The following is a 25,936-nucleotide window of genomic DNA, read 5'->3' as shown; positions in this document are numbered from 1 at the left end:
TCATATCGAAAGGGCCACTCGTTTTGGTAATTTTGCCAAAAAGCTGATAATGCCGTTGAAATTTTTCATTGTGGGTTTTTAAGGAATTAAAAAATGAGCAAGAATTAAATGACATTTTAATTCGAATTGGAGAGTAATTATGAATAATTTTTCGAATACTTTTATTATTTAAAAAATAAGAAAAAATTTGAAATTTAATATTGAAAATTAGAAATAACAAAAAATTACTGTGACGAAATAGATTTTCCTCCTCTTTCTTTCTTAAGAATAACAACAGAAAACTGAAAAGCAGAATCGTTTTCAAATACACCCCCCATTTACGGCAAACAACCGCAGGTTACTCCCAATATTTTTTTTTTAAAAAAATATTTTTAGTTTTTAAAGAAGCATGTTACTCTATTTTTGGAGGTCGAGCCGCGCGGAAAAATGGAAAATAGTCCAAGTTCGGCTCACCGTCGCAAAGCAAAACGCTCTCGCTCGAAAGCCCCACTAAGCAGAGCAGGACAGAGAATCTTTTTTTAAAATAGAAAATTAATAAAAATAAAAATACACGTGGCATCATAAACGCTGTGACTCATTTTGCTTCCACACCTCGTTTTAACCACCTGGTTCAAACCACTCCCAAATTTTTCAGACACAGTGGCCGCGCTCTCTCGGGGAAAGAGCGACCTCATCGTCGGGAAACTCTCGCTCAAGGGCGATTCGTCTCTTCGAATTCGGATTCCGGCGGAGATGGTGGCCGCGAAGTCGCCGGCATGGCTTCCCGCCGGCTGGAAGGTGCAGGACGAAGTGCAAAAGAGCGGCCGCAAAGTTAGGGTAATCTAACATCTCCAGCTCGTTTATCTCTACTGCTTAGTGTTATCTAGTGTTGAGCATGGTAATTCTTGGTTCTTCTTTCCGGAGCTGAAAAAATATGGCTTTTGAACTTGAATGCGCTGGTTCAAGCGCATTGGTCGATAGATTGTTGAGCTGTTTGAATTGATTGATCAAATGCTAGTCGTGGTTTTAATGGTAGGTCAGTTAAAATAATCTGATTTACTGATTTTCTATGTGAATCATCTGCATGCAAGGTGAAATGATTGTAAAGTTTTTTTTTTGGTGTATATACTGTATGCTTTCTGGGCTTGAGCGAAGAAAAAGAGAGTTGTATAAATGTTAATGTGAACATTGAGTTTTGTTTCATTTTATTTTATAAATTTTATTGGTAGAAGATGTTTGAGTTCACGATAGTAAATTCTGCAGTTGTGGAATTGCATTATTTCTGCTGTTAATGAATGTGAGAAAATGGCATTTGTGTTTGTAAATTAAACTTGAATGGTATTGCATGGATTGTTATTAGTGTTGAAATTCCTAGTTACTCTTTCATTCACTGTCGTTTGCAAAACGAATTTAAAAGCCAAAAATAAAAGTCGGGCAAACAGTGGTATATAACGGTGGGTTCTTTGCTCAGGTAGTCTTGGCAATATTCACTAAATCTTGACTTAAAATGCTGGGCATGCTCTTATGTAATTAGTTTACATTTATACAGGTTTAATATATTTGGAAACCTTTTACATCAATGCATCATTAAAAAATTTCAATTAATTTCCTTGAACAGGTTGCAACTTCAAATGTTTTCTATGTTAAAGTTGTGAATTAAAATTTCCCCTTCTAATTGGTAGGTATATGTATAATTAGTTATTAACCGCAAATGATGGTAACCAAATTGAGTACTTCTATTTTCTGATGACTTCAAATAATGGAAAAAAAAGACTTTGTTGATGTTCCAAAGATGTTCCTTTCTTCGGCTTGCTTCTTCTTTTCAGATGGCATATTCAGAAACTGGGAGTAGCTATTACTATTAGAGGCACAAGGTAGTTTCTATTGATTCACTGCCATCCATTCTAATTTGAACTGAACTAGATCTGGTATATATTCTTTATCCACGCAAAACTCAGCCAAACCATGCTAGTTTTTCATGGTTAGGGCATAAAAAAGCCACAATGCATGGCAAGCCACGTCTAAAGAACCTGGCCTTGGTTAAAGAAGGGGGAGGGGGGGGGGGGGGGCAGGTTGTGAGTCTTTTAAAGTTGCAAGTTCGTGTCTTATATTAGTATGATCTTATTAGTTATTGCAACTAGTTGAGCTCTACTGCTTCAAATGATTGGTGCTCAAAGTATAGGGAATGAAGCACTAAAAAAATCTTTCTACCATTGTTGTTGCATTATTTATGACAGGATGGAATTGCTTGTTATAGCAGATTAAAGTTTGATATAAAAAGGGTAAAAATAAACCACAATTTATTAAATAAACCACAATTTATTTAGTATAATTTGATTAATGCAAGCATGCACACACTCATAGGCAATACCCTGACTCCAATTCAATAGTTCAATTCTTTAGAATCAAAGCCAACCGTACTACAATGGGATAAGAATGCATATAACCATATAGATTAGCTTCCTAAACTTAGAGAAACAAACTTGCCTAAAATAACAAAGTGGAGATAAAATAAATCTAGTAAATTAAATTAGAAACTTTTCCTAACTGAGGCATATGGCTTTTGGATAGGCACACTTCTCCATGGACGACTGTCACTTCTGCCACTGTCCTCTCCAGCTTTTGAAAATTTTGACATCAAACACTCATTAGTATGTGTGTATGTGTGTGGGGAAGGGGGTTGGAGTCCATGATGATCCATTGCTCTCAAGTGATCTCAACATTTGGGATAAGTGTTGAAAGTTGATAAGGAGTTATTCAACTTGGACACTCATTGCATTCTAATGGCTATTATAAATCATGTGATACTTTAATTGTTACAATCATCCTAATAACACCTCACAAGCATGCAAAGAAACAAACATAACAGCCTAACTAGAAAACAACTTCTCACGGCACCAACGCCACATCCACATCAGAAGACACACTACCTGTAGAGATTTGCACCGTGTGGGGTTAGAAAAAATAGGCAAACCGAATTGTTGAATGACCCAAATTGATTTCAAATTGATTTTTGCCTTTGTCAAGAAGCACTTGCACAAATTGTTGAGCTCCCAATCTGCTAACTGGCCCATCAGCTCAGGTAGCTTAGGTGGTGGTCTTGGGTTTGGATCCAGTATCCTTGCCTCTAGCTATGAATAGTGCGGACTTGTACTAGAAGTTACTTATCTGTTGCTTCTCTTTTGCTTGTACACGTAATTGCCCTCTTTTGTTTCGTCGTTCCACCACGTGTAGTTTCTTTTTGGTGCACTGATGGTATATGTGACCCTCATCCCCACACTCATAACACTACAACTAGGGTTTATGAGATTGCGTTGCTTTCGCTAATTTGTGTGAGGTTGGAGCTGCTGCAGCTTTTGATTCAACTTGATCCGTCACTTCCTTCATCTATCTTTCATGTAGGTTAAATTTTTTCAATGTCTCTCGCTTCAGCTTGTTCCATGGAACTAAAGTTTTGGTTGTTGTTATCCGGATTCCAAATCTTACTTCACTGATATGTCAGTAATGACTTGTTGCTTCTCCCGCTCATCAAACTGACACCTGGCAATGTGTTAATGTTCTTTCTGTTCTTGCTCATCAAACTCTCATGCATGTGTCAACGTTCTTTTTGTGTTGGGTGAGAGGGCATCTTTTCATAGTAGACTGACAAAAAAATTATTGACCATACATTCTTCATCCAGTTATGGGCTGTTAAAAAATGGTTCTTATACTATGAAGTCTACATTCCCCTACCAAGTGCTAGCAATAGCATACCTCTTGAGACAAATCATAGCTGGATTACTTTGTCTTCATTTCTAACACTTGGGTAAAATAAAAATATTTTCTAGTGGATCAATCATATAATCCACCCGGTTCATGGTCCTCATTAAAATTACACAATGTGACTTTAAGACCTCTAGTGTCCACAACTTTCTTCTCTTTTACCAATGTATACAGGCACAAGCAGGCCATGACAGTTGTCGGCATGCTGCTGAGGTCTCTGACGTCCCTGCTGAGTAATGCCATACTCCCTCGATGATCTGGAATATCCTTTTCATGCTGTTGTAGCTGTATTATTTTGCTCGACAAGGACATGGATATAAGTTTTGTCAGACCAGTTCACTCTATGGTTTTAATGCCTGGAATAAATGGTTGGTTTGATTAAGTGGCCAACCTGGCTCGAACTGGCTCAAACTATAACACGAACCATGGTCACTGTTCGGTCAGCCCTGCCCCTTTCCGAAAAGAGAAGGATGAAAGATGCAGCTATGTGATCTTGAACCGAGGACCTCTACTTACATTGGGTAGGGGAGTCCATACCAACTTTACTTCTTTGTTTAACTATTAGGTAAATAGTACATATACCAACAGTTCATATGTACACATGCACACACATCCAAGTTAAGTAATATTATTAATTCAATCGAACACTTCTCTATCTTTTTATCTTTCATTGTGTGCTTGATTATTAATAACAATAATAATAATTGTTAGATACCACTTTACCACTTAAGCTATTAGGTTGTGGACCAGCGGTGTATATCGAGCTTTAACACTTTGCAGCCAAATAGCATGTGGAGAGACAAACACATGATAATTAACACCCATTATAGGGAATATAATAATTTTTAAACATCATACAATGAAAGTGGGCGACAAGACTAGACCCAGGACCTCCAAGTGTACCATGTTAGAATACCATTTTACTTAAAAGCTTAAGCATTAAGGTTGTGGACAAAAATGTACATTGAGCTTTAACACCACCACCACCACCACCACCACCAATAATAATAATAATAATAATAATAATAATAATAAGTTTAAAGAATATTCTAGAAAAAAGTAGTAGTTAAAAACAATAATAAATAAGTTTAAAAGAATATTTTAGAAAAGGTAATACTTTTATATAGAATGTGTTAGTAATTATTTTTTTCTCTAATTAACTAATAGGGTGATTATGGCTAGCATCTATATAATATTATCTTGCTTAGTGTTATATTATTGTTGTGATATATATATGTATGTATATATAGTGTCATGCTTACATCACTGGTACCACCATCAATTCGACCCATTGTTCCACCTGATCCGACCGATCCTAAGTTCCTTTTATGATTTGGGCATTAGTCCAGGTTTTCAAACTATTTAAGGCCTGATACATTGTTGGCCCACAACCTAACAGCTTAAGCTTTTAGGTGAAGTCGTAATCTAACATGGTATAGGAGGTCCTCGGTTCTTGTCTCGTTGCCCGCATTTGTTATGTGGTGTTTAAAAAAATTATTGTAAACCCCCTAATGGGTGTTATTAATCATGTTTTATCTCCCTACGTGCTGTCTAGCTGCAGGTGTGGGGGAGTGAGGCCTGATATATATTGTTGGCCCGAACCTAACAACTTACGTTTTTAGGTAAAGTGTTAATCTAACAAAAACTATGCCTTTTTTACTCTACCCTGCCAGCTGAAGGCTTTTCTGGATCAGGGTACTGTCCTAATAAAAGAAGTACTTTCTTTGACTGTGTTCTACAATGCATGAACACTCATTGAAGTGGAGAAGAGGGCAAAGACATTAGGTGCTGGAGGGGCTCTATTTGAAGCGGCGAGGCAGCGATGGCTTATGACAAAGATGGTAACGAGGATGTCGCTGGCTGGTTGAAGGCAGTGATGCATAATAACTCGATTGTGGTCACACAACATTGGTGATGGGGAGATCTTCTTGAAGAGGTTGGCTTCAAGTCAGTTGGATGGTCATCGAATTTGTGACTAACTCAAGGAATGTGTGTTTGATTTACTCAACCACAAACTCGTGTAACGACTATGGTGAGTAGCTCTTATGTTTGCTCTCCATGGGTGAAAAATATGAGATGACACACAGTGACTCTGGTTATGATGGGGTATGAGTGTATTGACTACCATTGAGGGTGATCGAGTTGCAAGGGGAGGAGTGATAATGGAGGTAGTGATGGCCATTCAAGGCTCTGATGCAAATCGATGCATGTATGCACACACCCACAGTTAATACCCTCTCTCCAATTCAATAATTCAGTTCTCCAAAATCCAAAGCCAACCGAATGGATACGCAATGTGTATAAATAGATAGAATAGTTTCCTAGAATTAAAGAAATACAGTTGCCTAAAATAACTAAATGGCAATAAAAATAAGTCAAGCAAACTAAAATTAATATATTTTCCTATATGAATTATGTGGACTTTGGGTAGGCTTACTTCTCCACAAAGGACCATCACTCCCGCCACCATTATGCCTTTTCATTGTTCAATGTCGCCCTTGGATCCTAATCGTTTCATTTTACACCTTAGACTTCTTTATGGACCCATAGAGTAATGGATGATAGCAAAATTGATCAACAAATGGGGACTGGAGAGTTGATCCCTTTAAAGAGATGTAGAGATTGCTTTCGTTTCAATGTTTGAAACGTGGAGGCAACGTGTTTTAACCCTCACAAGGCGTGGCATGGTGTGAGTCTTAAGGTGTGAGCCTTTTGGAAATTTTATATACAAATATGTTGATGAAATTACATATATTTGGAAAATAAAAAAGGAAAGAAAATTTCAAAAAAATTTAAAAATGAAAAATTAGAAAATACCTGTTGGCATTCTAAGAGTGCTAACTTAAATTCATTAAGTAAATCATGCAAAGAGAATAATAACATTACAAAGTTCAAATTGTTTTCATGACCAAAGTTGCGACTCTCAAATGTTTTAGTAAGGGATTGGTTGAAGAATTTTAGAGGATGACTCCAACAAGGGCATTCCATTTTTAGCCTAATATAACTTAAAACTCAATATCCAGAATCATAAGCCTCAACCAAAAAGGAGCAAAAAGTGTTCTTTTGCGCAAATGCATAACCTCGCTACATAATGCATTTGCCTTTTCGGAGTTTGGTATATTAGATTATGCCAAGGCAGTGTTTAATTATTCAAATTGACCAACATGACACGTGTTATAGAAAAGGGCACAATGTCAGTAGGATGTCCTTATTATATAATTTAAAAATATTTTGTTGGATGGGATGGTAACCCAAGAGGGAACGAATTGGACTGTACCAAGTTACGAGAGTGAATCGGACTGTATCAAATTAAGTCTCAATTAAGTTCAAATTAAAATCCCATTGTAGACCAATCAAATCAAGTAATCAGTTGCAATGCAATAAACACAAGTAAATGCATAGAGAGAGAGAGAGAAGGAAGAAAAACTCTGAACGCAGGATTGTGGTGGTTTGGCCCAACGTGGTGCCTATGTGGCGACATCCACCAACGTGCTTGAGAAATTTCTGCAGCTGAGGATCTTATCTTTATTGAGAGAGAGAGAGAAGGAAGAAAAACTGAATGCAGGATTGTGGTGGTTTGGCCCAACGTGGTGCCTATGTGGCGACATCCACCAACGTGCTTAAGAAATTTCTGCAGCTGAGGATCTTCTCTTGATCTAGCCATAGATTTATGCAATGCAATGGTTGTTTAGGAAGTTTTTGTAGTCAAAAGATCTTCAATTAATTGCAGGAATCTTCAAGATCCTTTTGAAGTTCAAATGTTCAAGATGTTGCCTTACTAGCTTGTGGTATTCATTAACTGTCCATCTATTCTACAAATCTTAAATTATGTTATGGCAAAGTATGTAGCAAATCTTTAATTAATATTTCAAGTAAGATATTCGGAAAATATTTAACAGAAGTCTCATCTGTATAGTGGAGTTGGTTTCGTAAGAACTTTCCTCTTTCGGCTTTTACTGTGTTCTTGCTCTCTATTTGGAATGGGCAGTTCATTCAAATTTCAGCAGTAATTCAGTTCAACCCAGTATTTACGTGAACTTCACTCCTTTAGGCTTCATCTGCTTGTAATAGAACTCTTAGATCACCACTTGACCTAAAAGCTTAAGCAGTTAGGTTGTGGGCCAACAATGTATATCAAACCTTACCACTCCCTGCACATGCAGCCTGATTGCACGTAGAGGGACAAACAAACAATAAATAACACCCATTAAAATGAATAAGATAAATTTTAATCACTGCAAACTACATTTTTCTTCCAGAAGCTGAAAAGTGCAAATAAATAACAAGTCTTATACCACAGTGGAGGCAATCTGAATAAAGAATGTCATTTACAAAGTGTAGCTGGAATCAAGGCAAAGTGGAACGTCAAGTATATTATTGATCGATGCCCAACACTATACTTCTCTTTGCATAATATTGGAGGACTGAGTAATGGACAAGGGCAATATTGGAGTTGGTTCCCATTTAATCAAGAGGACAAGGCTTTAATCCTTTAATAAACTCTTGTTCCTATTCTTCATTCTGATATGGGTGTACTATCAGTAGCATATGGTGTAGTCATCTGCCAATTTTCCCATATAAATAAATTAACTCACTATTAATACGAGTAAGTGGGCGGGCCTTGGACCACAGTAAGGTTGCTCCTTGGGTTCGAGTCCAAGGAAACAGCCTCTCTGCATAAAAGCAGGGGTAAGACTGCGTACAATGTGATAACCCTCTCCCTACCCTTGCAAAGCGGAGAGCATTTTGGCCTGGGGATGCCCTTTTTTTAACTATTAGTACAAGTAAAGGACAATGCCCATGACTACTTTTATTATTATTGTTATTATTATTTATTTTTTACAATTGGCAAGGAGTGAAGAAATCATTTGATGCTTCCTTGATTTCGTTCACAACAAACTAATAAATGAGTGAAATATAACACCCAGTGCACAAGGCTTCCATGCCATCGGACAGCATGATGTCTTACCTCCATGCTCGGAGAGACTGTTTCTGTGCTATGATCCTGTGAACTTCAGGTCTGAATGTAAGGTCCTTGCTGTTTAGTGAAAGCTTGCCCTCAAACAAATAATGGAGTAGTTTTATTTTTGGTTTTTGTGTTCGGAAATAGATGACTGGCTTTGTTTTATTGGAGACAATATTAACGAAATAAAATGAACATCGTCATAGTGCGTTCTTTTCCAAGTTCACTTTGTGTTTGTTCATCAATAAGCACTATTCACAAGGACTATAATATTATGCTATACACCATTTTGCTGTTGTGATAAAGATTTTTATTTTTGGTCTTGGCTAAGTTTGCCTAGAATTTTTATTTTTTGTTGCCTAAAGATATTTTTGGAGATGAAATCTCTCTTTCTATTTAACTCTTTATTGTATTTAGGAAGATGATACTCTTTTAAGTTGTTTCTGAGAAGGCGTGGACAAGAAAAAGAATTTTGGAATCAATAAGCCTGTGATAGATAATTTTCTCCACTTTTTGATGGATAATTAAGAGATAATGGTGAAAAGTTAGAATCTTTGATAGTTTAATGAGAGATTTATGTGGTAAAAAGATTACACATATGTCCTTTTCACAGTTCAATGAAAGATTTTAAAACTATAAGTTTTATTTTTTTATTTTTGTTTTATTCATGAACACTGTCTATAGTTGGATAGAATGACTTCAACCCTTTCAGCTATTTTGGGCTGCACTTAAACCCTGTCAATTGATATGAGAGAATGAAATCTGGGCGAGTACTAACATCTACAGCAGTTAGAAATATAAAGAACAAAACATATAATTATTGCAATCCAGAAAAAAAAAAGAAAAAAAAAAGGGTTGTAGAATTGCAGTGTTCAAGAATATTTGGCATGATATATAAAATATAGCTGTTGAAAATTGATAATCCTTTGGTCATGAAGCTACTTTGATTCTTGTATTGTATCTTCTTTTTGCAGTGTTACACCAACTCAAAAACTGGAAAAAAATTCTTTTCCAAGAAAGACTTTGATCGTTACACTAGAATGAGAAAGATTTGTAATCGCAGCAGATCTCAACCTATGAAAAGAAGCTCCATCAGGCTGGCAGAAAAGAAACATAAACAAGTGAGTTTGAAAACTAAGGCAGAAAAGAAACATAAACAAGTGAGTTTGAAAACTAAATCATTGTCTGCTTCAGCTATTTCTTTCACCCTGCCTTTGAATGTGACTGACTATATTTACCACATACAGCTTGTAGTGAAAGCAAATAACATCCCTGAGTGGTTACCTAAAGGCTGGACCATGGAGATAAGAACCCGGAAGAGTGGTGCGCGAATTGGACAAGAGTACAAGGTACCAAACATGCATGTCTATGAATCATTTTGGGTACTTGCATTTTTTCCTGCTAATTACATATAAATTGCCTTCAAAGAGAGGGTGAAAATGCGTGTGGAGACGGGAGAGATTAAGAAAGTGTACTTAGTTTGGGCAGTCTTGGAGTATGTATACCTTTTTAACCTTCTACATTTAATAGTGTAGCTTTAAAATAAATGTTTAGGGATTGTTTTGGAAATTTTTGAACCAAATATGAACATTGACAATTACGCTCGAGCTCCTTATTGATTTCTATGTGTCCATTGGACCGTTTCTGAATAAATTTTTGTTTCCTTTTTTAGTTTTATCACTGACAGTGGTTCTTTGGGCATTTAAAGTTTGTTCATCAAAATTCAGCTCTTTTGCTCTGGCTAATTGCATTTATAGCAACATAATTCAATCCATGAGTTACTGATAGAAAAATGATTATAAAGAGTTGAAAATTTAGTTGATAAGCTTGTTGTTGCTTGAATCATTGTGCATTAAAATTTTGGATTTTGATTTTTTGTTCATAGGAAATGTACTTCCTCTTCCTGCAACAATGTCTTTTCTTTTTATGGATTGAATGTCAAATCATTACCTGTCACTCAGAAAAATGACACTGGTAATTGTTCCTGGCATCCTGTCCCTAGAAAAGGTTTGAACTGAGCTTGATGTCTCAGAGTAGATTTGATGGAAGCTACTTACTAAACCATAAGGATCACTGAGTGGATTATTGGTTGGTTAGGAGTTTTATACTTGGCAGTTGTGTTGATCCTTTGAGGAACCTGTTGGCAATATGATCTTCTCTTTAAATTGGTTGATTTTGGAAAACTTACAATTCATTTGTTGTAGTTTTGTTTATCAGATCTATTAATTTTTGGAAAACTGGTTCACGCCTGAAACATTCTTGTAATATGTTTATTTGACACGGGTAGGTAAAGCTGTGGAGATGTTTTGGTTTTTTTTTTTGGGTGGGGGTAGGAGTTGTTGGTGTTAGGTGTTTGATTTGAACCATTATACCAGTAACTGAAGAAGTATAGTTGGTAGATAGGGCTAACGTACGTGGATTTTCAAAGTTGTTGAGTAAGGATGGATCGAAGTAACAATTTTTTTGTGGCTTCTAGGATGTTCACAGACCTGCTACGTGGATTTTCAAAGTTGTTGAGTAAGGATGGATCAAAGTAACAATTTTTTGTGGCTTCTAGGATATTCACAGACCTGCAGTGACTGATAGAATGAGGAAGAGAGTTTTTTTAAAAGTGAAATAAGGGTTCCCATTGAATGAAGTAGATGTTGATTTTCTAGTTGAAGTAGGTGATATTGCGATGGAAGATTATGACGGAAAGAAGATGTCCCCTTTGCGGCTTTGCTTTATTTCTTCACAGTTTTTGTAGTTTCCAGAGCAAATATCTTAATAACAAGGTTTTGGTTCTGTTTGGAGCCGAGGCAGTGGGAGAAACACAATAAATCTGATTTATGACACTGACAAAAGAAATCCTAAAATGATGTGTCAAGTAAACCTGGAATCCATAGTGCATGAATGTCAATAACTATTAGCCTTTAGCACATCAAAATGATGCCATTTTATGCCCTTAATTTTTTGGCTGGTGTTTTAAATTCTTGTGAAGGGTTAAAAGGTATTCTAAAAAAGGGAAAAAGGTTACACCATCTCTTTGCATTTAAGTCATTAGCAGCTGATTGATGAACTAAAAATCGAGGGAGGTCTGTAATTTTTTCAAAAATCAATGGATTTCTTTGTTATGTTTGCTGAACTCATGGAAGACTAGCGTATCCTGCATTTTTGCCTAAATATAAGTTTATACTTCATTTGAATTGAATAGGAAAAAAAAGGAAAAGAAAATAAGAATGAAAGTAATTTTTCACTCTGCTTTCTTTGTGAACAATAAAAAAAATGCAACACCTAGTGCACAAGGCTCCTACTCCACATTGGGGGGATTTGAGAAGCGCATGAGATACATAGCCTGAATTCCACACTGGAGAGACTACATGCTACCTTCGGGTTTGATTTATGATGCTTTACCATTTGGTCAGGAAAAAAATTTAAATGATTGAAGATTAGGAAAGATGAAATGGTAGTCAAATGTAAAATAAGAATTTCATCCATTCATTTACTAGATATTTTGTTTTATTTTTTTTTTAATTTCTTGATAACCGAGCAGAAAAAAATTGAAATCTGTTGCATTTTCTTTTCATTTTGTTTGTGTTTTCCAAGTTCCAAGTGGAGCCTTTAGATCTAACATGTGAATGAAAATTACTAAAAGAATCAGGGGAGAAAGAGAACTCTTAACAAACACTCAACGTTTGATTTGAAAATTTAATTTAGCACTAGGTAGTAGGTACTGCTGAACAGCCATAGCCTGCATGTTTTTAAAGTGACATTGGTAGCTTATAACTTTTTTATGCATGTGTGATCTTATTTTTTTCTGAATCATAGAGTGTAATTATAATGTTATGTTGGAAGAATGAGTCAGAATATTGAAGGGTGTTAGGAGTTGGAGGCAAAAAACTAAGTGTGTAAGAGGTGGGGGATTGTAATTCAGAAATGGAGTTGAGGAGTGAGGAGGTAATGAGTGATGTTTGGTTGACAGTAGAATAGGCTATTGATTTCTTTAATTATATACTCTGAAAGAATTAGAAAGGCCAACGATTGAAGGGCTGGAGTGGAGTTCTTTTTTGGAAACTCAATAGATATCTTGGCTGGAGAGGCCATTTGAGGTGGAGGTCAGGAAGATGGTGTTTGTTTAGAGATGGATAAGGCTCCTGGGCTGGATGGGTTAAAAATAGAGTTTTGGGATGTGGTTAGGGAGGATTTAATGAGTGCATTTATGAGTTTCATGGAAATGAAAGATGGGGAAGAGTGTCAATTTTGCCTAAGAGTCAACTAATGGTTGGAGTTTTGGCCTATTCATAGTTGTCAAATCGAGATTCAAATCGCAAGTCAGAATTCCATTTTGGGAAGTGAAAATCGAAAATTGAATCAAATCATGAGATTCAAAAATTTCCAAAACCAATTCTAGATGTCATGCAGATATTGATATACAAACAAGAAGCAAAATAGTAAAATACATTTAAATTTTAACCCATAAAAAAAACATATTTCATTTGTAAGCTATTCCTAAAAAAATGAAAAGTAAGGGAATGAATCACAAATTATTAAATAAAAAAAATGAATCTTATGTTATTAGGAAGGAAACAAGAAAAGATAATTAAAAAATTAAACTTTTGGTGTTTATCAACGATTAAGAGATAATAATATTGAATGCATATTCTTTCTCAAACTAAATAATTAACACAAATATTATAATAATTGAACAAACTTCTTTTGAATCTTAGCAACACTACAAAACATGAGTACCACTTTATGAGTGTTCTGTCCCTTCTTCTTAAAGATAGAAGGATACTCCTCCAAGAATGAAGAATGGTCTTGCGAAGGCACCATTAGGCTTAAAGTTCTATTTTCTCCTCTTTTTGTAGCACAAAACTAAAGTGGACAAGGAATGGATGATAATGGTGTAAAAATAAAAGCAATAAAAAAAATAAATGTTGCTTTTAAGGTTTTAAACTAGTTGGGTCTGTCAGGATATGATAGATCCAGAATGGTGTGAATTGATGGATTCAGATTGATTCATTAGGTTCATGAGATGAATTGATAGATTTGGCAACTGTTCAATTGTTTTGGATTCTCTAGTAAGATTCAGATCATTGGATGTGGAATTGATAGGATTCTATGAATCGAATAAAAAATCATTGATTGTAACAAACTATAGGTCCATTAGTTTAGTATCTAGTGTGTGAAAAATTGCTTTCTTGCTAATAGGTTGAGTTCCATCCTTAGTGATGCTGTTTCTTTTGCTCAAAGTGCTTTTTTAGTGTAAGCAGATCATGGATGCTATCTTAGTTTGTAATGACGAGGTGGAGGATGTTAATCATGGAAAGAAAAAGGGCATTATCGCCAAATTAGATTTTGAGAAGACTCATGACAAAGCTAGCTGGGAATTCTTGGGTAGGGTGCTTAGGAGGTAGATGGAGGAATTGGATAAGCGGGTTTTTGTCTAATGCTTATTTTTCTGTGATAACTAATGGGTTGCCTAAAGAGTGGCTTGGGTCATCTGGGGTTAGGGAGGGATCCTTTATCCCTGTTTTTATTTATACTTGTGGTGGATGTGTTTAGTAGGATGATAGATGGGGCTGTGGATAGTGGGGTTGGATGGGTATCAAGATGGGAAGGGAGGAAATGATAGTGTCACAATTGCAATTTGCTAATGACACCATTATCTAGATGACCATGTTTTTTCCTAACATCCTCACTGTATTGCAGATTTTTGAGAGGTAATTAATTTAAAAGAGTGGCATTAGGCACTTGGGCTGGTTAATCTAGTTCTGAAGGGTTTTGGAACTGGTCTCCCTTGGTAGGTGGTGTTTTTGAGTGGACTTTGACCTATTTAGGAGTCCCTTTGGAAGGAAAGACTCATTCTTTAGTTTTTTTGGGACCCAATGGCGACCAAGGTAGCCAAGTGGTTGAATGCTTGGAAAGCAGCACTATTCTGTTTTGGTGGCCTTTCGGGGGGGGGGGGGGGGGGGTAGAATTACTCTCATTTGGCTAGCCTTTCCACCATTCCTTTGTACTTTTATCTCCTTTAAGGATTCCTGGAGGGGTAACTCAAAAACTTAGGAGGGTTACGAAGAATTTTCTAACTTAGGAGGGTTACGAAGAATTTTCTTTGGTCAGGCGAAGGGGAGAGGAGAGAGAGTTTGGTTAAGTGGGAGGTGGTGCGCAGGTTGAATGAGGAAGGGTTGGGTCTTGGCTATATGGTGTCAAAAGCCATTGTCCTTTTGGTTAAGTGGTTGTGGTGGTCTTGTAGGTGAATTCCCTCTGGCACAAAGTTATAAAGTGTAAATTTGGCTTGCAAAATTATGGGTGGATGCTAATTTGGGCTTTAGTAGTCTTCAAAGAGTCCTTGGAGGTTCATTTTGTAGGTTTACCCCTTTCTTTTTCTTCCTCTTAAAAAGTTTCTGTCAATTGGCTAGAGGTAATTGTATTCGGTTTTGGGAAGGATTTTTTTGTTTATTGGGTTTTTTGTTTTGTTTTTTTTTTGGGGGGGAGGGGGGTAGGGTGGGGACTGCATTATCTGTTCTTTTGCTCGTCATTTTCTTCTTGCCGCAACGATGTGATTTTCTGCTTTCTTATTCTTGAGGGGGTTTTTTTTCCTACTATTTTCGTTTTATAAGGGATTTAAATGATAGAAAGTTGAAGGAGCTGGCTTCTTTGCACATTGTGCTGGTGTGTTGTTATATCTCCGCTAGGGGTGATGGTAGATTTGGAGTTTGGATTCATCAAGGGATAATTCTTATAAATCTTTCGTTTCGCACCTTATTAAATCTGATGTTTCTTTTCCTTGTTATTGGTGCATATTGAATGCTAAAGTTCTTTCTAAGGTAATGGCATTTGTTTGGCTGGTGGCCCTTGTAGAGTTGACACCAACAATCTGCTGCAAAGTAGGATACCTTCTAAAGCTTTATCTCTGAATATGTTTCTCACGTGTAGTTCTGAGGATGCATCTCATTTATCTTTAGATATGGGTCTCATGCATGGGGTTTCTCAATACTATTTGGAGTTCTTGGTGAAGTGTGGGGCTGTCTGAAGTTGGTGGAGGAGCTCCTGGCTATTTATTTTGTTGGTTTTGGGAAGGTGTGGATGTGGAGATTTGTGGAGGTGCTCTTTGTGCTGTGTTATAGGTATTTTGGTTGGGTAGGAATGCTAGAAGCTTTTCTGGAAAGAGACTGTCAATGGATCTTCTTTGGGGCATGGTGCAGTATATGGTCCCTCTTTGGGCTTATGGTGCAGGCTTTTTTAAGGGCTGCTGTTGTCAGGATGTTAACCGCGACTGGGTAAATTGATATGTCTAGATAAAATAAATGGATGACCAATGCTTTATAAACTTCAAATAATTTGGTAATTTTATTTTGTGTCAGTGATGAAGTGGTAATATGTTTCTCCTGATATTAATATGTATTGTATCTGTGCAGTGCTATGTTGACCCACTTACTGGAGTCAAATTCTATTCCCGGCCGCAAGTGTCCCGATATCTTGTATCTGCAAAGCACAGCAGTTCCACATCCAAAAAGAAGAAAATAGGCAATGGCACACGATCTGCAAGCAAAGTTTGTTCCATAAAACACTTAAATGATCACTTATTTCATTCCATATTTATATATTTTCTGGAATTTTATTTTCTATGCATTATATGTAAACTTGTGTTAATGGATTGCTCTGGTATCACTTCAATCATTCAGTTTGGTATTCTGTATAGTTTTTGTTTATTTTATATTCAGAATAAAAATGTTTTGCGCTTTTATGTGATTACGATAGCGGCTACTTGATTTGCTTATCTAAAAGAATCAATGCTGAGAGATCTTTACCAATGGGGGCAGCTAAAGAAATGCATCTCCTTAGCATTGCCTCCCTAACTTTTATATCTCACTGTTGCATATGATTAGTAAGAAGTTAGAAAAATATTAGTCTATCAAAATAAATAAGAGGGTGGTTGGTGCTTTAATAGAATTTGATGTAATTTGTTGTTGAATTTTACTTCCAGACATAATAAAAACATTTCTCTGTATGTGCTTGAGTAACTACATTCTTATTGCAGCATCATAAGAATACATCAATGCAGCATCATAAGAATACATCAAAGGGACGCAAATTTAAGCCAGAGGCATCTCGGCCTCTCAAAATAGCAAAGCGCAGCAGCAGCAAATCTAAACAGGAGAAAAGAAGAAGTCGTGTTTACTCTGAGACAAATGTTTGTTCTGTGACTATATCAAGCTATGACTATATCAAGCTATAATCTTATCACACTCGATACTTCTGTCTAGTATTATTTGTTTTGTTTAATCAGATATGAAGCTTTGATTCTAAAAATAATATGTAGGTTGTGGTTGAAAAAGTTGAAGCAGATGGGTTACCACCAGGTTGGATAAAGGAGATCAAAACTAGGGAAAGCATGCTTGGAATCAGGAAAGACCCGGTACGAAATCTCTTATTCCATGTTTGTTTTCTTTCAGTACACATATCTGGGCATCTGAATGTACATAAAGATATACATGTATGTATGCATCTGACGCAATGCAACCTTTAACTGCATTTACCTTCCAAGTAATATAAATCAGTTTATCCAGATTTATTGACTATTGAAAAATTGATCAACACCTAATTGCAACAGTATTACACGGATCCTGTTACTGGATATGTATTCCGCTCCAAAAAAGATGCTTTGCGCTACATAGAAACTGGAGAAATTAGTAAGCACGCGATCAAGCAGAATAAAAGGCCAATCAATGATCCGGAGTTGACAAATGATGGATTCTCTGTGAGTACACCTTGCTTGGTACTGCAATAATTAATGAATCCTTTTTGGTTGTTATTGTTGGTTTTCTGTAAAAATACTCTTGGCACATGGTGCATCTATATGCTGCAAACAGTGTTTATGCCTGTGGAAAACTGTTGGAAGACGAGCTTCATTGCATAGGTCTATTAGTTTTATGCCTGTGGAAAAACTATGCAGGAAAATTCAGAGACGCGCAAAGGTTGAAGAAATATGACTTAAGCTTGAGGAAAAAGCTTTAAAGAGAAATAATGGTTGTAGCTTTTATAGAATGGAGATTCTGGCAGATATGAGGATGGGATCAGATAAGAAAATCAACGTGGGAGGTGAATTAAGGAGGGAAAATTATACGGGTGATGAGTCTGATGATGAAAGTACTTTTGATAGTGAATTTTCATGTGATGGACTATTATTGTACGAATTTCAAGAATAAGGCATGCATTTTGGAATCCTTTGATTTAGTTGGTGATATTTCTCATGTGCAGCAACTCTGTTAAGAGGCATTAGAAGTCCCTATTCTTGAAGATGATGGGATAGTAAAGAGAAGGTAGTCATAAAAGGATGGTATTTTGCCACGCCCCTATCTCTCTCTGTGAAGGAGACTAATGGGAAGAAGATTGAAGAATAATAATTGCTTAATCAGATGGGCTCATGATTAGCTGAACCTGCAAGACAAGTAGTTTGGATGGATTGGGGTATGAAAAAGGCGAGGAAAGGGCAATATGAGCTAGAAAATTTGAAAAAAAAAAAATTCTATAAATTATGATGGACATGGGTTGGAGGTTGGGGTTTGAACTAAATTGTGTTAGATTTTTTCTTTCCCTGTCTTTTAGTTGATGAGTTCTTGTCCTCGCTTTGATTTGGATACCTCTCTTTCTCTCTTCATGAACAACCTTTGCTATCCAAAAAAAACAAAATATATATATATGGTGGAAAAGAAGCTATTGTGGTAACCTTAGGATTTGAAGTGCTAATATCTCACGGGCTTACAGCTGACTAAACCCTTATTTTGTTCCAAAATAATCTACTACGAGTGGATTGCTGCAATAATTAGTATAGGCTTCTACTCAATGTTAAAGTAGTGTAGGAGTGCAAATCGTTTGGCCTTAGTGTAAAGAGTAGTTTCAACTATTGAGTAAAATAATTAAAAGAAACACAGCAACACCAAAAATAAGAAAAAACAGGATAAACTAAGTCATGATCACAGTTGCATGGATGATGGGACTGTAAACTTTGAATTATTGTAATTAGTTGCCTGGTGGGTTAAGGAACTTGTGGATTTGGGCATTTAGTTGAATGGGGAGAAGATGAACAAGAGGCAGGAGAGTATGGAAGGTTTAATTGTTTTGAAGATATATAGAATGGAAAGTAGGTTAGATGTATGGAATTAGCGTTTAAAACTAAGGGAAAGAATGGCTGGTTGTAATAAAATAGAAAAAAAATTATTGCTGAGATCAAGAATAGGGGTTTATTTCACATTTGTACTATCCCTCAAAAATTTAAAAAGCAGCAGGCGATTACTTTAAACTAATGTCTACACATCTTCATTCACACGCTATACGAGAATCCTCCAAAAAGGATTTAATACAATTGAAGGCCAGTATGATGCACAACTAATACAAAGAATCCCCCCCCCCCCCCCCCACCTCAACACACACACAAAACCCCACACACAAGGTCACAAAGTAGTGTGATCCTTGTTTAGAAATCTTGCAAGTGTTAAAATACTACCCTTATTCATAGAACTAAAAGAAAATTAGACAGGAGACCTACAGCATGCAAAATGAAATGAATAAAAATAGGACTCAATATCACTGGATGTCACCATAGGTTGCAAGGGGGCAGTGAATTTAGACAATTATTTTGGATTTCTTTCATGCCTAAACTCTTTCTTGAGCTGGCTCTAGATTTTTCCTTTTTTGAGTATTATTTTTTTGGCATGGCAAGATCAGAAGAAATATCACTGAATGCGACTATAGGTTGCAAGAGGGGCCCACATTGAATTTTAGACAATTATTTTGGGTTTCTTTCATGTCTAAACTCTTTCTTGAGTTGGCTCTAGATTTTTCTTTTTTGAGCATTATTTTTTTCTGGTCTGGCAAGATCAGAAGACATATTACCCCTATCATAGAATTAAACTAGTTACTTTTGTATCATGATGTATTTTAGGAATATAACCTTTTCGGTTGAGTTACTCATGCATTTTATGAAAGATAACCCCGTGACTCAAGCCTGGCTCAGAGAAGCCTCATCTATTGCCAACTATAACCATGTGACATTGGCAAGCTATCTCATGGATGTTTAGTTTGTTTGGATTACTTTCTCTGTCACCTCTTGTATAGATGAGACATGGTACATGATTGTCTTAACTTCTGGGAAATTTGTTTCTCTTTTCTATGTCTGTTTAGCTGCCATCTGAAGGTAAAAGGCAGAAAACAAAACACTATGCAACCAGAAGGCAACTTTTTGAAGGTGAGAGATATCAATGGATGAAAGAATAAAGTTAATTTTAAAGTTTGAAAATGAATCAATTATATTAAGATTTTTTGGTTCAGATGTGGATTTTACTGTTGAGTGCTGCAGGTAATGGAAGTTCTGATGTGACCAGCATAACCCTGCCAGAAGGCAAGGGCTCAAAGAAAAGTCGAGGCAAGATTGCAGCTGCTGAAACCAAATCTGCTTCAACTCCCACAACTGAGAACCTCAAGGAGAACCATCTGCTTGACAATACTAGTGAAAGGCATGCTGAAATTAAGGAAAACTCTGGTCTCTTTGACTCACCACTGCCAAATGCTGATGGCTTCGGCACAAAGGCTTTTACTGAAAATGGGCCTGATTCTACTCCTGTAGCTGATGTCTTTGAAGAGAAGACTGTGAAGTGCAATAATAAAGGAACTCGAAATAAGAAGAGAGAATTCAAGAATAAGGAGCTAAACATTCCCCGTCGGTCCTCAAAACGACTTGCTGAGCTTAAACCTGGGCTGGCGGCCAACTTGGGGTCGGGTCGGCAAGCTGTTCAAATTGGAGGTAAGAAGTCAGGTGAAAGTGAAGCCACTCCGGCTGTAGGTTTGGCTGATGATGCATCTCAGCAGCTTGAGGCTGTGCCAGGAGCAGAGCTTGGGCATGATACTCATGAAAGCAAAGAAGATCCTCTGTTCCAACTAGAGCCATCTAACCAGACCAGGAAATCTGACGAGGACAAAGCTGTTCTACAAGAGCAATCAGGGGAACTGGATTCTGGGAATAAGAATGACGAGAAGCCAGAAACACAGCAATACTTCTCTTTGGTGGATTCTTGGTCAGACCCATGCCTTGAATTTGCATTCAAGACTCTTACAGGTGCAATACCAGTTGAGGATAATTTGTCGATCCAGGGTTACTTTGAGCAGCAACTCGATGCTTCTCACTCTAAGAATAATGGTGGCTCGACACTGGCAGATTTTTGCATACCCAGCTTTCTTCAAGGTGACGTTTCTCCCGAGCCTGATGCAGCAGGGAAACCGGAGCTGCCGGTGAAGCCTTCCTTGCTGCCCCCAGGAAATATCAGCTTGCCAAGCTGCAGCGCAGCTGCTCCTCAACAATCTGAGGGTAAAAAGGACTATCCTAGAAATGGAGACAACTAGATGAAGAAGGTGGCTAGCCTATTTTTTGACACACTACTAGCCAGAACAAGCTGAATTGATGGTGTCAACTTTTGGAATAAGAACCGTTACAGGTAGCCTTAAATGCTTAATTAACCTTGTAGGATGGTCCTTAAGTTTAAGTGTTGCTATTTTAATAGACTTTCTAAACCAGTGGGCTCCGGTGTTTTTTTAAGTTCCTTTTTGGTTTGTAATGTTGTTTAATAGACTGCGATCTGGCTGTGGCAATCTGCCCTTTTCTGCAACTAGTAAGTTCTCATTTCTCATGTTCTACAGCTTGTTCAATTTTTTGTGGTGTTGGGAAAATGCCGAGGAAGGAAAATTAAGAGGAAAAAAAAGCCTCAAAGTCGGTTTAGGTGGAGATTGGTTCCATATAGCTTTAGAAAGTTAAGATAAACAATCACCACTTCAGCTTAAGCTATTTTAGATTTATCTTTTTCAATATTACTAATAACAATTATCTTAACAGCTTATTATTTAGATAAAGTCATTTTGACTGTCAATTCTTTTATTTTTTATAGGCCATTTTATCTTTTGCAGTTGTACTAATTACTTTCCCTAATCCTCAATTACGTTGGGGATATATATATATATATTTTACATCCTCAACATTTTGATTTAGATACTTTTCCATCTAACCCCAAACTATTTGAACTTTATATATTGCATTTCTCAAGTTTCCTTAAAAAACATTATATAAATTTAGAAGCATTTGATTTTGCAACATCTTCCAACTTACATTTTCAAGAATGTACTGTACATTGCAACATATTGTCATTGTCATTTTTATTTTGAGGTTGGAATTTGAGGTGACATAAGAAAGAAAGTAAGAATGAAGGATGAATCAATGAAATGTTATTCGGTCTTTACTGGGAACTTGAGTACGGAGTGGATCTTTTGGGGATTTTATAGAATTTGAAAATCTCACATTCCCTTGCAATGAAGTACTCTCACAAAACATGACAAACCAATTTTCATAGGATTTTATTTTTCGTGACTAAGGCTCCATAATTACATTTAAAATAATAAGTTTTATAAGAACAAAAATAAAAATCATGATATATAATATAATGGTTGAAATCTTGCTATCATCTTACCCTAAATTATTTCAACTAGTTAGATTATATAAGTGTTGAATTTTTAAATTTATGATGGTTGAACATTTTAGGATATTGGTTTATATAGTTGATGGGTTTTGTGCTATAAAATATAATTATTTTTTCTCATATTATTTACATGATCGTATTTTTTGAATGCCGGTAAGGATCCCACTTTAAAAAGACAAAACATAAGTATCTTGTATGCATTAAAATCTTACAATGAGAACTAAATGAAATTACTCGATGAGATAAAAATCCTATTCTCGAAAGTAAAACATTCAAAAATGTCATTCTACGATAGCATGAACAAAATGCCTCTTAATTAAATTTCTTTCCAAACAAACAAAGAAAGAGTGTTCTTCATCAGAGGTGAGGAGGAGTTCATGAGGCCAGTGGATGCCAAAATGCAAATTTAAAACCCTAGCAATCACCAACCTATAATCCCAATTAATTAATGTTCAAATGAAGAAAAGTACCTTTCAAGGGTGGAGAATTGGAGATGACCCTTCTTCTAGGAGTCCTCAAGAACCCCAAAAGGCAAAGAAGAATTCCCAAAACTGCCAAAGAGACAGTGCTCTGAGGATTGAGGGATGGTGAAGGAAGTGGCCGATTCAGAATTTTGAGGGATGGGAGTCAAGTGTGATAAACGTAAAAGCTGGTTTATTAACATATTTATGAGTTAATTAAATTATTATTTAATTTAGGGCATATAATTTTTACATTAAAATTTGTCTTAAACAAAAATAAATAGTGTTATCCGGCGCTCCGGAAGAAGCTTCTAGTACTTTATTATTTGTCACACAAAAAAATGGTGAAATTTTCAGTGTTTTTCTTGTAAGTGAAAATTAAGGAGTAAAATTAAGTGGGTTTGGTGCCGCACTGAGGGGTCTGAAGGGTTCGTTGGTAGCAAGAGTTTCCACGTAAAATAAAAAAAAATAAAAATAAAATTCTAGTTGTATTTGTTGGCGTGCTTCTCTAAAAAATATTATATATTTATAGATAATAATTAGTTTTAAATATAGTTATGTAATAATAGTAATCCTTAAATGTTCTATATTTTATGTTTTTCGTCTTTAATATTTGGCGAACACTATGATAAATTTTTTATCCTGACATCTTTTTTTTTAAAGAAAATAAAAAAGCCATTATATTTCAAAATTAAAATAAATGCATGTACACGTATAATAATAATAATAATAATAATAATAATAATAATAATAATAATAATAATAATTATAGTTTCGTTAGATGAGAAATTACTTAAAAAGTATAGGGAAAATATGTATCAAACTATAGCACTATCAATGTTCATGAGGTTGATTTTCCCATGTAGGTCATATGGCCCAACCACATAAATTTCTTACATCTTATTTTTATTTTTACTTTTTTTATTAGTTATAATAATGTGATTGGTTGAAAGGGTGTGTTGTTTCGGTGACTAATGTTTATACGACAAGATTGGAGTGGTTATAATTATTATTTGGTCGTGTATAATTATTATTTGGTCATATAATAGGCTAATCATTTAAAAAGACTGAAATACCTTTTAACAAAAAAGTATATAACATTTTTGTTTTTCTTTAAAATGAACATTATGAAGTGAGCACAATTTCTTTTTACGATTTGAGATATAAAGGTTAATTTTCTTCGCAAAATCGGTAATTATAGAAATAGAAAGGTTATAATAGATGAATTTTTAATTATTGATAGAACAAAAATGTACTATTATAATAAACAATAACATTTCAAAAATTTTTATGTATACATTTTAGATGGAATAAAATAAATTTTTGCATTGGTGCTTGTTTAAATTACTATATCCTTATACAATTTTCAATAAAATTTTGAGAACATGGATTTTATGCCTTAGAGTTGTATTTATGTGGATTTAGAAGAAAATAAAATTTTAAACTACATTTGAATCCAAATGCATGACCTATAATTCATGTTTCTAAGCCCAAACTAATTGTATTTTATCCAATTCTTAAAAATAAGTATTTTGTGAACCAAATATAAGCTAAGAGAGCAATACTATTTCCTATGCCTATCCCTTGAACCTTGGATCTTGCGATAAGAAAGTTTATGGGCATTTTCTGTTACTTGAATCTAGAGTTGCAAATGAGTTCAGTCATTCATGAGCTACTCAGTGCTGGATTGATAATAGTTCGTTTGATCTCGTCCATTAAGATATATGAAGCAAGCTCGAGTTTAGACTTTAAGTTTGAAAACTAAAAGAGCTAAACTTGATTTAGATGATATTCAGCTAACTAAGTTCGCAAGTTAGAACTAAATTGCAACTTGGATTGTTTAAATTCAAATAGTAGGCTTGTTTAATAGGTTTAGGGGTTAACTAATGAAGTTTATCAACTTTTTAGTATGTTGGATAAAAAATAAACTTGCCATTTGTAAGGGACTCATTGATTTAGAACTCATTTTAGACGGACATTATATATATACACTAATTTTGGGCACAAGCATTGCAAGTGGAGGCACTTTTTTCATGCCATTTTAATAGAAATAAATTAAAAATATTTATAATTTTATATTTTATAATTTATAATATAAAATTATAATGAACTTTCTCTGGCCAAACTCATGTCAATTCAAATTGAAAGTCAGAATTTGAAACTCCAAAATATTCAAGAAATGCGACCAACAATCAATGTGCAACTAGAGGATGAGCTGACAAATAAATAAGATTAAGAACTTGGATGTAAAGATTTAAATCGATAATTATTGACTTTTTCAATAATTAAAATCTTACAATAAGTAAATTTGATAGAATGTAAGGGCATAAGTGATGACTTTCTTATTCCAATATTTTCTAGTCTTAATAATGAACATTTATCAAGGATGAATTATTCATTGTAAAATATGTGAATTAGACTACACAAATTCACTTTGACATGAGCTTTTATCCAAAAATTATCTAAAAAAAAAAAAATAAAGGCTTGAGAATGACAAAGAAGTGGAACCTCATATCTTGCTCCAATTATAATCACAAGTATTAGCTCTTGGTACACTTGGCTCCACCCACCCTCTTTTATAGAAAGGAATAGAAACCATGTCAATGAGACCAAATATATCATTATTGTCAATATAATGCATTGTCAAACATGTTAGATCGGAGGAGTCCATAGGTATGCTTGATATACATGGGTGAACACCAACTTGACCCAAAAGTTTAAGCCTATTGGATCTTGGGTCCAACCATGTATATAAGCACCCATCATTTACTCACTTTTTCTAATGTAAGACAAACTTACAAGTGAAATTCTCAACAATCTCTCACTCACTTGTGAGTTCTAATTGCTCCCCCCTTGAATGGAAGTTTCACCACTTGTGAGTTCCAACTGCTCCCCCTTGAACGGAAGCCATCTTTTCCCTCATGGCACTAATTCTCCAACAGTTTGCTTAAGTGGGCCTTACCACTGCGTCTTACGTATCTCAGATTGTATTCCAAGTGGGCCTCCAAACCAATCCTACTTCTCGCGTCTTGACCCTATTTGGATCCATCTTGGTAGCTTAGATGATACCTTTTAGCCTTGGTCACACACTCCCACACCCAGAGTTATGAATCATCGGCTCTGATACCACTTGTTAGTACCGGAGGAGTCCATAGGTGTGCTTGATACACATGGGTGAGTACCAACTTGACCCAAAAACTAAAGCCTATTGGATCTTGGGCCCAACCATGTATATAAGCACCCATCATTTACTCATTTTTTCTAAT

The 25,936-nt window shown here is 35.6% G+C and overlaps 1 protein-coding gene and 1 long non-coding RNA gene across 6 annotated transcripts; both read left to right on the top strand.

Annotated features, from left to right (window-relative positions):
* The first annotated feature begins 290 nt into the window (after window positions 1–290).
* On the top strand, window positions 291–21,369 carry LOC131165095 (uncharacterized). Of its 4 annotated transcripts, none has more exons than XM_058122785.1 (9): window positions 291–816; window positions 9,679–9,864; window positions 9,952–10,053; window positions 16,105–16,239; window positions 16,752–16,880; window positions 17,010–17,105; window positions 17,301–17,447; window positions 19,871–19,934; window positions 20,046–21,369. In XM_058122785.1, exons 1-9 carry the CDS (start codon window positions 733–735, stop codon window positions 21,083–21,085), a joined length of 1,983 nt encoding a protein of 660 aa, XP_057978768.1. In that variant the 5' UTR covers window positions 291–732; the 3' UTR covers window positions 21,086–21,369. The 4 variants fall into 4 exon arrangements, with proteins under 4 accessions (XP_057978768.1, XP_057978767.1, XP_057978770.1 ...); XM_058122784.1 differs by having other exon boundaries at window positions 400–816; window positions 16,728–16,880; XM_058122787.1 differs by having other exon boundaries at window positions 410–816; window positions 9,679–9,825.
* On the top strand, window positions 1,806–6,009 carry LOC131165097 (uncharacterized). 2 transcript variants are annotated; one of them, XR_009139429.1, is made up of 3 exons: window positions 1,806–1,853; window positions 3,916–4,262; window positions 5,415–6,009. It is a non-coding gene; the product is annotated as an uncharacterized LOC131165097 (long non-coding RNA). The 2 variants fall into 2 exon arrangements; XR_009139428.1 differs by having other exon boundaries at window positions 3,916–5,363; window positions 5,436–6,009.
* Window positions 21,370–25,936: the final 4,567 nt, after the last annotated feature.

The sequence above is a fragment of the Malania oleifera genome, chromosome 9, assembly GCF_029873635.1.
Source record: "Malania oleifera isolate guangnan ecotype guangnan chromosome 9, ASM2987363v1, whole genome shotgun sequence".
NCBI lineage: Eukaryota > Viridiplantae > Streptophyta > Magnoliopsida > Santalales > Ximeniaceae > Malania > Malania oleifera.
The sequence above is the reverse complement of the archived record's forward strand: the minus strand, read 5'-3'. Positions and strand labels throughout refer to the sequence as shown.

Bases quoted from the DNA above. Each gene is read 5' to 3' on its own strand.
- LOC131165095 (XM_058122784.1), top strand. From the start codon at position 733: ATGGTGGCCGCGAAGTCGCCGGCATGGCTTCCCGCCGGCTGGAAGGTG. The intron at 10,054-16,104 runs GTACCAAACATG...GTATCTGTGCAG, and splicing joins GAATTGGACAAGAGTACAAG to TGCTATGTTGACCCACTTAC. The intron at 17,448-19,870 runs GTGAGTACACCT...ATGTCTGTTTAG, and splicing joins TGACAAATGATGGATTCTCT to CTGCCATCTGAAGGTAAAAG.